This window comes from Zosterops lateralis, assembly GCF_965231275.1.
Source record: "Zosterops lateralis genome assembly, chromosome: 6".
Lineage (NCBI taxonomy): Eukaryota > Metazoa > Chordata > Aves > Passeriformes > Zosteropidae > Zosterops > Zosterops lateralis.
The window spans coordinates 11,962,704-11,975,873 of NC_139761.1; the positions used below are offsets into that span (position 1 = coordinate 11,962,704).

At 43.7% G+C, this 13,170-nt stretch overlaps 1 protein-coding gene across 5 annotated transcripts in view; it reads right to left on the reverse strand.

Annotated features, from left to right (window-relative positions):
• EVL (Enah/Vasp-like) overlaps positions 1-13,170 on the reverse strand; it is a 117,898-nt gene that overhangs the window by 5,357 nt on the left and 99,371 nt on the right. For all 5 annotated transcript variants that reach the window (XM_083862594.1, XM_083862597.1, XM_083862595.1 and 2 more), the window contains exons 5-9: positions 10,756-10,817; positions 6,472-6,698; positions 5,721-5,842; positions 2,648-2,708; positions 561-627 (exon numbers count right to left, since the gene is read on the reverse strand). In XM_083862594.1, coding sequence (XP_083718720.1) covers positions 561-627; positions 2,648-2,708; positions 5,721-5,842; positions 6,472-6,698; positions 10,756-10,817 — 539 coding nt within the window. The remainder of the gene's footprint in view (positions 1-560; positions 628-2,647; positions 2,709-5,720; positions 5,843-6,471; positions 6,699-10,755; positions 10,818-13,170) is intronic.

Genomic DNA, 13,170 nt, shown 5'->3' on the forward strand with positions numbered 1-13,170 from the left:
TTATTCCAAAAGGAAATGGTTAAATAATCATTCCCTTGGGAGAGATTTCTCTCAGCATGCGTGAAAGTCGACTGATGCAGGGATGAATGTGAGTGCTTGCAGCTCATCTGATCAGATAGAGTTATTTCAATTACTTGTAGGAAAAAGAATTTCATCTAGGAACTCAGGATCAGTCTTATTGCAACAGACTATTAGATTAAGGAAGAATAGCAGTTTGATATCTGAACCCCAACTGTATAGCTCAGGACAGCTACATTACAAAAAGTAAAATAATACAGCTTTTTTCTCTTAAAAGATTTAGGTGTGTAATGTTGAAGACACAGATTCTCAGCTACATGTTTAACTGAACCATCTGTCTTGCAATTTTCTTGACTGTGAAGCATATAAAAGTCATATTTTCTTGCTGAGTACAGTTTTTAAAACAAAGGTATTTGGGAATTTTTCTGTTAGTTACTGCTGCTGCACTCAGAAGTAGGACAATGAATCCAGAGTCTATAGGTGGTGGAGAAGACTAGATTAAGAAGACAACTACCATGCCGGCAGTTCAACTTAATTAATACCTGATGAATTTTGCTGCTGCTGGGCAGAGCCTCGCGTACTGGTTGAAGGAGAGGTGCTAGCATCATCCTATAAAGAGAAAAACAGGACATTACTGAGTTTGGGGATGAAGTGCAGAGTCTTCTACTCTGGAGACAGCTGCAGCACATGTGCTACAAAAGCAAGTTTCCTCCCTGTCTAACAGGCACTGCTGCCAAAGTATGGGCTCAAGGCCATTTAAACTTTAACTTTTCTCACAAAAAATGGATGGCAAAATACATCCTTTTTATTTAGTTAATGTGGACACCTTTTCATGGTTACACTCAATCACTTTTATCTCTATATACCAAATCAGGTGAAGACCACTCTAAAGTGCTGTCTGCTGTTGCCTAAATACAAACCATCCATTTCCCAAATTTAGAAACTGTCTGAGATATGGAAACCAAGCCACCTAAAGGAACAGTTGCTCATGTCCCAGTCTTTCACCCCAGGACAGCCACCAGTACCAGAGAGAGGAGTTCAGGTAGTAGCAGAATGTAACTAAATCAATCAGGACTCCTCTTTAGTAGAAGACTAAATACTTCATCAGAGATTTGGACTCTTTTATCTCAGATGTATGTGTGACAGATCATAAACCCTTCATCCATGTATTTGCCATGACAATATTATCTAGCTACCTTCAAAACATAGTCAGGCAAAGCATCAGCTCTTCATTATCAAATGGAATTGCACCCAGTTTGAAAGAAGATACTCTGAACATGAAAGGTACTCAAGACACAAATTAAACAGATGCTCTCTAAAAGACTTCTCTAAAAAGATTGGTGCTATTGAAAAGTTTGATTTGGGATATATATTAATGTAGAGTTTTAAGGAGAGAGAATAAGGGACAGAAAGCAGAGGCTGGCAAGTTAGAAGCTAAATGGTGCCTTTCATCTCCAAGTGTATGGTTCAAAACCAGTTTTGGGCAAAGATTAAGAGCAATGGTTGCATAGCGGGTTCAACAGGCAAATTCCACACTTGAAGCATGCCTCAGGGGACATGCAAAAAATAGCTGCTTTTCTCCCTAAACAGTGAAAAGTGCTTATTCCTGCTCTTCCTACAAACCTTTTTTGCTTGGGGCAAGACCTAGATTGTTTTAATGGATTTCCTACTGAACAGATTTGTCTTTGGAAACAACATCTCTACGCAAGCAATACGAGGCACACCAGATGCTTTATGACCTTGCAGCTGTGGCAGAAAGCCTTCATGAGAGCACTGGTTAGCGACAGGAAAATTGAATGAGCAGCAGCCTGGAAAAGCACCACACTGGGAAGGACACAGTGCAAATCCTGTCCTCTCCTAAAACAGGGAAGATCTTCCACCCTCTATCAGTTTAACAGGTAAAAAAGTGTTCTTGTCTGCAGGTTGAACTCAAAATTGTTGCATCAAGTTCAGTCTACAGACTGAGTCAAATAAAACCACTTGTGTAATTGCTTTTGTGGAAGAGAAATTAATCAAAGTTCCCCAAAGCTGTCCAAATTCTAGCTCACTTTAGCATAGCTACTGTGGTCACATATTTTGACTTCTGCATGATCTAATGGCTAATACACTGTTTTTCCTTCTTCCACCAGGCACGATCTCTGTCCACTCTGGGGTCTGAAGTGAGCAGATTCTTGCTTTGCATGGAATAATCCAAAGTTACACTGTAGGGCTGATAGTCCACTTCAGCTTAGCTCAAGCCTCAAATACAAAATAAGAAACATGAACTTCATCTCAAGTTAACTTGCCAGAAAGTTCAATGCACCTTCTTACAAGGCAAGAATCCCCTGTTTCCTACAACACTGGGATTAGACCATGAAATAGAACTCATTAACCCCTGGTTTAGACAATAAAGCAGCTATGAATAAAGCAGATGTTCTTGTTTATAGGGTGCTGTTCCCAGGAAAGGTGGGAGCAGTTACATTCGACTTTGGATGGAATGTGCACATCTATTCCTGGATCAGCACTGCTTGCCAGACACAGTGCTTGCCACTTATTGCCTGCCAGACACAGTGAATGAGCACAGGACTTTGACTTACAAGGAATCTGCAAGAGCAAAACGTGAGGACACAGGGAGGAGTGTTTCACTTACGTTTTGGCTTTCCTCTTCCTTTTTGTCAGCCGGCTTGTCTGACTGCGACGCTGCTTTCCTCCTTTGCAAAGGAACAGGAGATAGGACACAGTCAACTCTCTAGAAACAATCCTCATGGGAAGACTGATTCAGGCTTTGGTGGGAGTTAATATTTATTTAGCTCATCCCAGAGAATGTAACAGTGGCTGGATGTGTTTGGTTGTGTAGGACTGGGGTGGAGGTGAAGAATCCAGATCCCAGTGACACAACTCAGGGAAAGAGACAATATTATGAGGTGGTGTTTAACAGAGGAAGGCAGAGTGCAGAGCATGAGGAAATGTGATGGAATAGAGAGAGGAAGCAGAGCTGGGTTTGAAACTAGGTGAAAAAAGGATGGCTTCTCTCCAGGGTTCAGGAAGTCCTGACTCCTGGGTCCTACACAGGAGGAACAACTCACCCCCCATCAGGGGTTTCTGAGGACCAACCCTGCCCATAGCAGGTGGCTCAGGTGGGCACTGCAGTGATGACACTGCTCTCAGCCAGCTCCAGTGTCAGTTGGTCACCTGTCCTGTATCCCACATCCCAGATCCTGCACAGAGAAAAGGTTGTAGCAGTGCTCCCAACATGATGGGAAAATTGTCAAAAAGCCCTTCAAGGCAGGTCCACCCTCACTGGGAGAGACTGGGCACCATTTCTGCTCAGCCAAGACCCCTTCTTTGCTCCAGGGTGGGAGAGCTCTGTCTGGAGACCAGGAATCAGAAGACCAGCCACCTGCCCGGTTTTCAGGTGTCCTTGGTGAACAACAGGGGATTATTTTGTCTCAAAACCACTTCAAAGGCAGCAGAGCTCCTGAGCCCTGTAGTCCCAGGAGCAGCAGTGTTGGTGCTGTCCACTGAAGCTGAGTGAAGACCTGAGACCCACACTCATTTCTGCTTCCCAAGGAGAGGCAAAACTCTCGGAGAAGCAGCAAAGAGCTGCAATCCATCCATTGGGGCAAGTGGACTTGGCAGTAAACAAAGCTGTTGGTTGCTTATTTTTGAAAAGTGCATGGTAAAACTTCTTGGGCATTAGCCAAACTGGATGATTAAAAGAAAATAAAATTCTTGATTTTTAAGATCTATTTAGGTTCTAAGAAGTACTCCAGTGGTCCAGGTGCTGAGGCTTTAGAAATCCAATTTCCCATTTTAGACCACTAGGAGAACTGCAACTCAAGTCTCCATGTGGACTTTGGTTGTGCTGAACTTTACCCTTATCCACCTGTCAACATTACCCTTTGCAGATGTTATTTAAAACACCAATATAACAGGTTTTTCATTTAGTCTTGGTTCTGAAGTGAACAAAATTCAGCTCACAAAAAAAAAAAAAAAAAAAAAAAAAAAAAAAAAAAAAAAAAAAGCCAGGAAGCACCAAGAAAGGCTTCTGAGAAAAGCCTGGATACACAACTTGGAGGATTTGATGAAAATTTGAGAAAAAACCAAACAAACTGAGAAGTATGTGTCTGTAAGACACAGTACTCTGTGGAAATTATTTTCAGATATTCAACTGCATTAATAATTTTACTAGATCAGTAATAATTTTTTGGTCTTTCTCTAAAATTTACTTGATTCTTCTAACAAAAAGAAGTTGTAATTATTACAAATTGAAGTGAGGGAAATATTTGACAGGGTGAGAGAGCAGTGTTAGACTTATGTCCTGCAACAAACTTAACTGGGTTGAGAATTACAGTGGTCTGTGGGTTCATTATTCTGTTTGCACTTTAGTCCCGAGGCGAAGGGCTGCTCTCACAGGGCTCACTGAATCTAGAGAGTGGTATTTTATAGCATCTGAGCACTCAGAAATGTTTTCTTCCATTACTTACCAAGCATTAGACATATTCTCTGTTTCTGAGCATGGGATTTACTGCTCAGAAAAGGGCCCCTGAGATCTCATGCTCATAACTCTGATTTCTGTATTGAACATGCTCAATCTAAAATCAAACCAATATTTTTAAACCTCCTGGTAATAGCAGGCAAGTAAGGCAGGTAAGTACAACCTGAAACACAGTGCCAAGTTCTTCCTTTCCCTATGTCATCACATATAAAAAGGAATTTGCAGTCAAAAGAAATCTTCTCAGTATCAGCTTAGCAGCACATGCCCAGACTGTGCCCCTAAACTGCACTTCTGTATTTCCAGGTACTTCCATGGCTTTGGGAAGAAAAAATTAGTGGACAATTCTGTTGCTATCAGCTCCCTGGGAAAGGATTTGGAGCTCATTTATTTTCACAGTAGAGGCAGCACAATGCTCAGGGCAGTGCAAGTGCTTTATGTGCAGTTAAGGTAGCGGGAGAAATTGACCCTAAATACCTCAAGACACAAGATCCTACTGCCAAAAGCCATACTGGAGTACACTTTAGACTAGAAACACACAAGTGTGCAGAACTTCTATGTCCACACATATGAGATGTCCATTCAGCTTGCTTGCTTGAACAGAGATAGTTATCCCAGCATCTAGTTACAAAACCTTACTTTGCTTTAGACAACTTCCAGTTGGGGAAGGTCATTCTTGATATAGAGCAGGCCAAGAACCAGTAAAAAACTATTAAGAGTTGTCAAGCTATTTTAATTCTGAAAGAAAATTACCTATTTGCTATTTTACACTGCTGGGAACTTTTTAGAGTGTTGTGTATTTATTTAATACTTTTCAAAGGATTACATCCACAGTCCCCGTAAAATGAAGAGGACATGGAGGAAAGTGGAAATCAGATCTTTTGAGCTGAGAACTGTCTTTATACTAAGACAACATTATTTAAAAACTCCATCTCCGTGCACCCTACAACTGCACCTACCCTTCATTATTTTATTCATCCTTTTCTTTCACTATTTGTAAGTTTAAAGAATTTAGATCTAAAAATAGAGCATCTTACACTAGGAAAAGGCAGATGATTTTTCCAATGCAACACTTCACATTAAAAGCTGGGCAACACTAGTGACCAACATCTATGCAGGACCTGTCAATTAGCAAGGAAACACCTACTGCTAACCACAAAAATGACAGCGCCTTGTTCCACAATTTGCTGCACATCTCATGGGGCTTACTTGAGGTGTAAGTACAAACCTTTTTGCCAGTAATTTATTCATTTCTTCCATTAGTCCTCCTCCGCCTCCTCCACTACTTGTTCGATTGGCATCGCTCTTAGAGACCCCACTGGGGCTGGACCCTCCTGAACCATCTTCTGGCTTAAGAAAGAAATCAAGACTGGAATTAATGAAAGGTTTGCTTTACAACCACGCCCTTAATGAGTAGTTTTCCCAAGTGTTAGGAACAGTGATCACAATCACAGCCTGAAACCAGAGATAGGATGTGTTCTGCCTTGGGAAGAAGACTCACAGGAATATTACTAAAACCAAGACAGATCTGGGTGATGCAAATATGCAGGCAAATGATTAAAAAACCCACAGCACTGCTTGTTCATAATTATGGTTAAGCAACCCTTACCTAAGTGGACAGCTACTGATGAGGCCTCAACAGTCTACACTGTTCTTTTGTAAGTATTAAAACAAGTGGAAACACTAACACATAGTACAGTGGTGAACTGTGTAGAAGTAATGAAATCCTGGCAATATGAGAAGTCACAGCCATTTGCTAACTCATATGTTCTGAAGAGTGTAAACTCTACCCAACATTTCCTGCTCAGCTTCATTTGCACTGCAAAACCACAATTAAAAGTTCACCCAATGGTCAGCCAAAGCGTGTTGCATCATGTGTCACTCTGGGTTTGCTGACCATTACACCAAGCTGTGCCAGGCTTTCCCACAGCAGAGAAGAGCCCACTGGGAGGTGGGCCCAGTGGCACCTCCTTCCTTACCCGTTGAACTCTCCTTAGTTTGGCACCAGCCAGAGCTGCTGCGAGCCCTGACACTGACCCATCTTCAGCACCAGCCCCTTGGCCGGCGCCGGCGGGCAGCGGGGGCGGAGGGGGCGGCGCGGCTCCCATGGGTGGTGGAGGGACTGGGGGGGGTGGCGGAGGTGGGGGCCCCCCAGATGAAGCAGGGATCACAGCACCACTGGGGTGGCCAGGTGGAAGTGATGGGCCTGAAACGCAGAGAATAGGAGTTAGATGTGAGGCACGATCTCCTCCAGCCCACAGACAAGATCACGCTCCCGCTCCCAAAGTCGTGGCCTGACAAGTGCTCAGTGCAAGGAAGCACCATGCATGTGAAGAATGAGAAGAACTGCTTGTATCAATGGTCAGTCAACTGCACTTGTGTCCTCCTGAGAGACCTGGTCACTGACAGTCTTCTCCCTCCTCCCTGGCTGGGCTAGTGTTTCATTCTGTGTCAGAATCAGAACACGGACAATGCTTCCCAATTCATAAGTGGCATATTCTTCTGCTTCTCCCACAACTTTCTATATGGAGATAATAAACTCCACAGACTTTTGTTGACATCAGCTTTTCAGAAGAAATGTGGGCTACAGCAACACATCATCCTTTCTGTCATGCAGAAGGTGTGTGGCCTCAGCCAGTTTTACAGAATAACCTGGGAACACTCCAGCTTCAAGTACCCCAACGTTCTACAAACCTCCTCTCAGCAGCAGTCTGTTGGAAGGGCAGATGGTGGTAATTCATTGCAGTGTTTTACCTGTCTGTAACAGGTCAGTTGAACCTCCCCAAGGCATTTCCCCGTGTACACTCTGAATGAGCTGCTCTTGGTATGTATTCACAGCTTCAGTTGTTCAGTAAGTGTTACTTTGAAAGACAGGGTTTTGACTGAGAAATATTTGGAAACCGTATTTAACATTAACAGCTTGTTTTTCTTCTTATCTAGGTTTTCTTATAATACTGCCTTATTTCTGTGGTTACTTTTGCCATTATTTCACACTCCCAATTCCATTCTTGAAATGAACCATAGCTGCTATTAGAAATACTTTAAACATTTCAAGCCCTCTTTCGTTCATGAGCATAATAGCTAGTAATTCATTGTGGGTACATTTAATTGTAATTGCAAAACTACACCCACCTAATTAGAGGGCAGCCTCAGGCAAAAATTGAACTAAGTCAAAATAATGGAGTGATGTGAGTTTAAAATAACTTTATTGAACTAAGTGGATTTCAAGGACTTACATCAGCTGAAGGACTGAGCCTCCAGTGATTACAGTGATACTTTTAGCAGAAAGTAAAAGGAAATGTCTTAGTTTTCTTCCTTTTCTAGGCACACCACTTTAGCATTATATGTGGTTATAAACCTGAATAGATCCAAGTCACAAAACAAACGCTCTAAATTGCAAATAAGCATTTCTTGCAAATTGTTCTCACTCCACAGGCTTTAGATAGGCACGAGAAATCAAGACCATATACAAAGTGGCCAGATCCAAGCCCTTGATCTGCCTTCAATGAGAAAGGTTTGCTGGAATAGTTACAGTGACAAGCCCACAACTATAAATGCAGTGAATACCAGGAAGAAAGTATCTTGAATTAAATAAATTGCACAACCACAGGGGATTCTGGGTATCTTAAACAAAATCCATGTTCTATGTTTCACTGGTAACAGAAGTACCACTTAATAAAAAAAGTAAAAAAGTAAAAATCACAACCTCTACCAATATTCCTACACAGACAAGAAACCTACTGCAGACAAGAAGCCTCCAGCTTCAGAAGAGCCCATCTGCTGTTTGGACCAGCTGAAAATAGGTTATATATGAAGGTCTTTGAAACAATTTGACTCTGCTGAATGACAAAAATCTAAGTCTGGGACAATACAGTAGGAACATGGATTGCAACAACCCAGCTACAGGGTCCTGCTTCTGTATTTCTTACTTTTTGCCTGGTCCCTGGACTAGTCTGGAGTGATTTTGATATTTTTCCACTCCAGTTTCAGAAATCACAAACGGCAGGAGTAGCTTTGCGTCCTTCAGCCCTTCTTCTATTGGTCAGGGGCAGTGCCAACCAGGCTTTTTGAACAGGTGACAGCTGAGGCTTTACACAGGTCGCAACTCATTCAAAATCAGTACTTACTCAAGTGGGCAATGGCTGATGATGTGATGTGAGGAGGGGTCCTCCTGGGCATAGCCACCTCAGACACAGCAGCGTGAGGGGGAGGGAATGGAAGATAGTGTGACATGGGCTGACACCACTGCTGTGCAGGAGAAGGTGACAAATGGGAGGATGGGGAGGGAGCCTGGTCAGAGGAGCTGGGGGGGCTGGTGATGGTGGGCAGCAGGGAGCAGGGTGCAGCTCCTAGGTGTGGAAAGAAAGACCCATCCACACTTTTCACCTGAGTTCCAGGGGGGCCTAAAGCAATTTGTTCTTCAGAATGGCCATTCAGGGGTACATTTGCTGAGGTCTCCCACCCTGCTTTATCTGTGGGTGCCTTGACCCTGTCAGGTGGGACAGGAATCACAGGCAGGATGGTGGGACCACGTGGCTGCAGGACATCACCCCTCTGCAGAGATGGTGCATTTGTGGCAGAGGGAGACAAAGACTGAGGAGAGCAGGGAAGAGAAGAGCCCCTGAGGGGCTGGTGAGAGGGAAAGGGAGCATGGGAAGGATGGAGAGGCGGTGGAGACAGTGAGGTTCGCCTGATGCCCGGCATGACAGTTCTGCCATTTGGGCAGGCTGGAGGGGAGGAACCTGGGGCTGTTGGCAGCTCAGAGGCCGAGTGCCTGTGCAGGAATTGTGAGGGCTCTCTGGCTCTCCGCTGGGATAGGAAAGGGGATTGACTCGTGGGCTCAGGGACAACGGGTGCTGAAGAAACAGCGCTGGCTGGAGGTAGTGGGGGGAGCACAACACCAGAGGCAGGAGCACCACTGTTACTAGAGGCAGGAGGAGGAGACTGGGGCTGAGAGGGGGGAGAGCACATGCTTGGTTGAAGGGTGGAAACTAAAAGAACGGAAAAGACAAATGAAAAGAGTAAGGTGGATACGCAGGAAGGAATGAAACCAAGGCCAGGTGGAACGGAGGAAAAGGAACCGTGAAGTAAACGCAAACAGAAACTCAAACAAAGCAGAGAGGAGATGGTGCAGGCACCAGCTTGGGGATTTCCAGCCCTCAGCAGAACTGGAGGGCTGTGCAGAGCAGAGCCCTGGCAGCACGGGATGGGCTGCATGCTCTGGTGCCAGTGAGGCTCCTCCAAACCCCACGTGAATCTGAGTCAGGATCACAAGCATCACCTTTGCACCAGGGACAGGTGCAATGGACAGGCTGAACACAGAGGTGGCCACCTTGTAGGCAGAGAGGGAACAGCCAGCAGCCCCTAGGAGCCATGTCCCATTCCTTTTGGATGCCAAGGCAGGATTTTGGCTAAGTTCCCTATACAGAACAGCACACTAACCTCTGCTGAAACAAGAGTCCAACTCTTTCTGTCACCAAAGGTATGTATGTGTGCCTGAGCTGGTTTCTAGTCAAAAGATTTAACAGCTGAGGAAAAACATTTCACTTATGTGGCCAGATTAACTGAAAAAACTTGCCCAAAACTAAAGCCCAAACACAAGATGGCCATATCAGCTTGCTTGCTCTTCCTCCTTTCAGAGAGGCAAAGACATACTGTGTAGCTATAAACAATTCCTGCATCTCTTCTCTCAGTTTAATGCAACTTAATATTCTATATAAGATTTTTGTAAGCTCATTAAATATATATATATATTTTCCATTAAGTTCACAGAAGACTTTATGATCACAAAATCCCCAATGAGGAGCATCTAGAGCTGTATCTTCCTCTGTGCTGTAGTTTGTTTTGTGCTGCAGAGCAATGGGAAGCGCCTGAGCACATCCAGCACATCAACCCCTTCATGCTGACATCCCCTGGAAACAGAGTCACTCTTGTGGTGGCTGTGCTACCTGCTCTCCTCAAGGGTGTGGAAGAAGCATGGTCAGGCTCCCTTGGTACACCTAAGATGTCCCTCAGCTGTACAAGTTTTGCCAAGTGCTAAACCTGCCTAGCTCAACCTGCATGCCTCAGACCTGAGCCTCTGCAAAACAACACAACCATGCCCAAATGCGTGTAAGTCTCTAGCTGAAAATCTGATCTTTAAAATGTAATTGCAACTATAACCACTTTTAGCAGTCTAGCTTTTGTACAGCACCCCACAAACTCCAATAACAGCAAGAGGAGACAGTCAGGGAGAGACTGTATCTGCTTGATTTGATACATGCCTGTGGTAGAGGTTCTTCTTTCCAGAGATTCCTGGCGCTGTTGCTGTTGCTCCATCACTTGTCTAAAACAGCAATGAAAAAACCCTTGGTCATTAGGTATTCCTTATAATTTTGAGCAAAAGCTTTATACCCTGAGAAGCACTGAGTGTCTGGGGAGAGAGCTGATCCCATGAGATGGAGGTGGGTCTGATTTCACTTGCCCTGGCCACAGCAGTGCCAGTTCACACGTTGGGAAGCTTAACCAGGACATAGCCCTGCATGCATCAGACACTGCAGGGGTTGGTTGATCCATTTAACAGAACTCCTCAGTGGCTCTGCACACGAAAAAGGCAGTGCCCAATGCCCAGGAGAGCACAGCAAACATGCATGGTGTTAACCTGAAGTGTATGAGCATTGCAAGGAAAGAGTAAGTGGCTTCTCACATAAAATCACAGAATCATGCATTGGGTAAGGTTGGAAGGGAGCACTGGAGGGCATCTAGTTGAACCTCCCTATTCAAGCAGGATCTCCTGGAGGACACAATCCCCAGGATTCTGTCCAGACAGTTTTTTATTATCTCCAGGGAAGGAAATATTCAAAATGACACAGTCCAGAATCTTTTATGGATCAGGAGCTCGAAGCACTTGTAGAATATTAGTGTATTAGAATGAAAATATAGCAAAGCTTCATTCTGTGTTTTGGTGCTGACTGTACAAAGCCTCTGTTGTCCAGGTGCACATCCAAGCCCTTTTTGGCACTGGCCAGTCGAGCTGACAGCCCCAGCACCTCCAGCACTGCCGCGCTTCCTCTGCAAACAGCGATCTCAGCTCTGCACTGCTGCTCCTTGGGCACCTTCCCCCAGGAGCTGCCAGCTCCTCCCTGCTGCCTGGGCCTGTTGTCCGGCAGGGAGAGCCTCGGGACAGTCTGCAGGGATGTGCAGTTCCAAGGGCCCATCAGCAGAGGTCTGCTCCTGCACACTGGACTGCTCCTGCAGGAAGGGATGTCCCTGACCCCTGCCACAAACCCACCCTCACTTGGCTCCTCTTAAAAAAAACCCTGGTTAAAAACCAGATTGCTTGCTAGGCTTCTTGGCAAGTGCACAGATATGGAGTAAAGATTTCAACAATATTAAAACACAACTCTGAATTTGCCTTGCTGAAGCACTTGGTAATAAAGTTTATTACCATTTTCTTCCACAGTTTCTAGGTCAAATTTGCCCTAATTAGTTTCATTTATCTTTAGACCAGTCTTCACTGCACAGTTTTCTCTTTTCTCAACAGCTTTACTTCATGGTCTGTACAGTAAAGCAGGCTCAACTCTAAGCAACATTTCTATTTTGACTCCTTGCACAGTATTTTAAGACACCTCCCTGTTACATTTTTACTTGTACTTTCCAGAGTCTGCAATGCTCAGCAATTCTATCTTATTTATATGCCAAGAGAAGCTTTTAAAATAAAAAGTAGTCCATAAAAATGAAGTTATATTATGTGGAAAAGAAAGACTATTTTAATTTGCAAAACAAATTTTCCATGTTTCATATCTAGTTCAATATATAGGAAAGGAAAATATATGATTTTGCTGTGGAGGGATCAATCCTAAAGTGGTTTTATGTTCAGGACATGGAATCCATGCCATTTCTAGAAAAATGCAGGTTTCTGAGAAAATTATCATATGTGCAAAGGTGAATCACTTTTGAGAAAGTCTTAGTTGGTTGATTCAACTGGTGCCATTTAAGCTATGACACATTAAACCAAATAAATATAAATCTTTACTTCAACACATACCCTAGCTCTTTCTTGATTGTTATGGATGCAACATCATCAATTGCATCGTCATCAACTGCACTGCTAAAATATCAATTGTTAACACGTGTACTAAGAATTTCCTGAGTATACTGTCCCCTATCTTAGCTTGGCATTTATTAGCAAAATTTGATAACGAAGAACAACTTGATACATACATTTTCCTGATTAAACCTGGGGTAAATTCTAGGTTTATCTAGAGAACCAACCCAGAAAATTTCAGTCTGACAGAACAGGAAAGAAATACAGGTAAAACACTCTGAAATCATTAGAGCTGCTGCAGAACAGACTGAGGTGCAGGGTGCAAAAATCCAAAAGAGGAGTTAGCCACTGCCACTTGAAGTCACTGGGGCTCATACCAGCCCTTTCTGCACTTGGTCAGAAGCATTTTGTATGTGCCAAATGCACCCTCCCACGCATGCTAAAAGGAGAAGTTCTTAAACTCTTAGGAAGTCAAATTTATTCCAGTCGAACTAAATAAAGCTTGGGATTGGCACAAAGCTACTTAAGGAGTATGTAAGGAGTAAAGTACAAGAGAGGACAAATTACACTCTCACTTAAAAAGATATTCTTTAAACATTTGTGTAAAGATCTCTAAAAAATCTTTTAAACAGACAAATTTTCAGGGTTGATG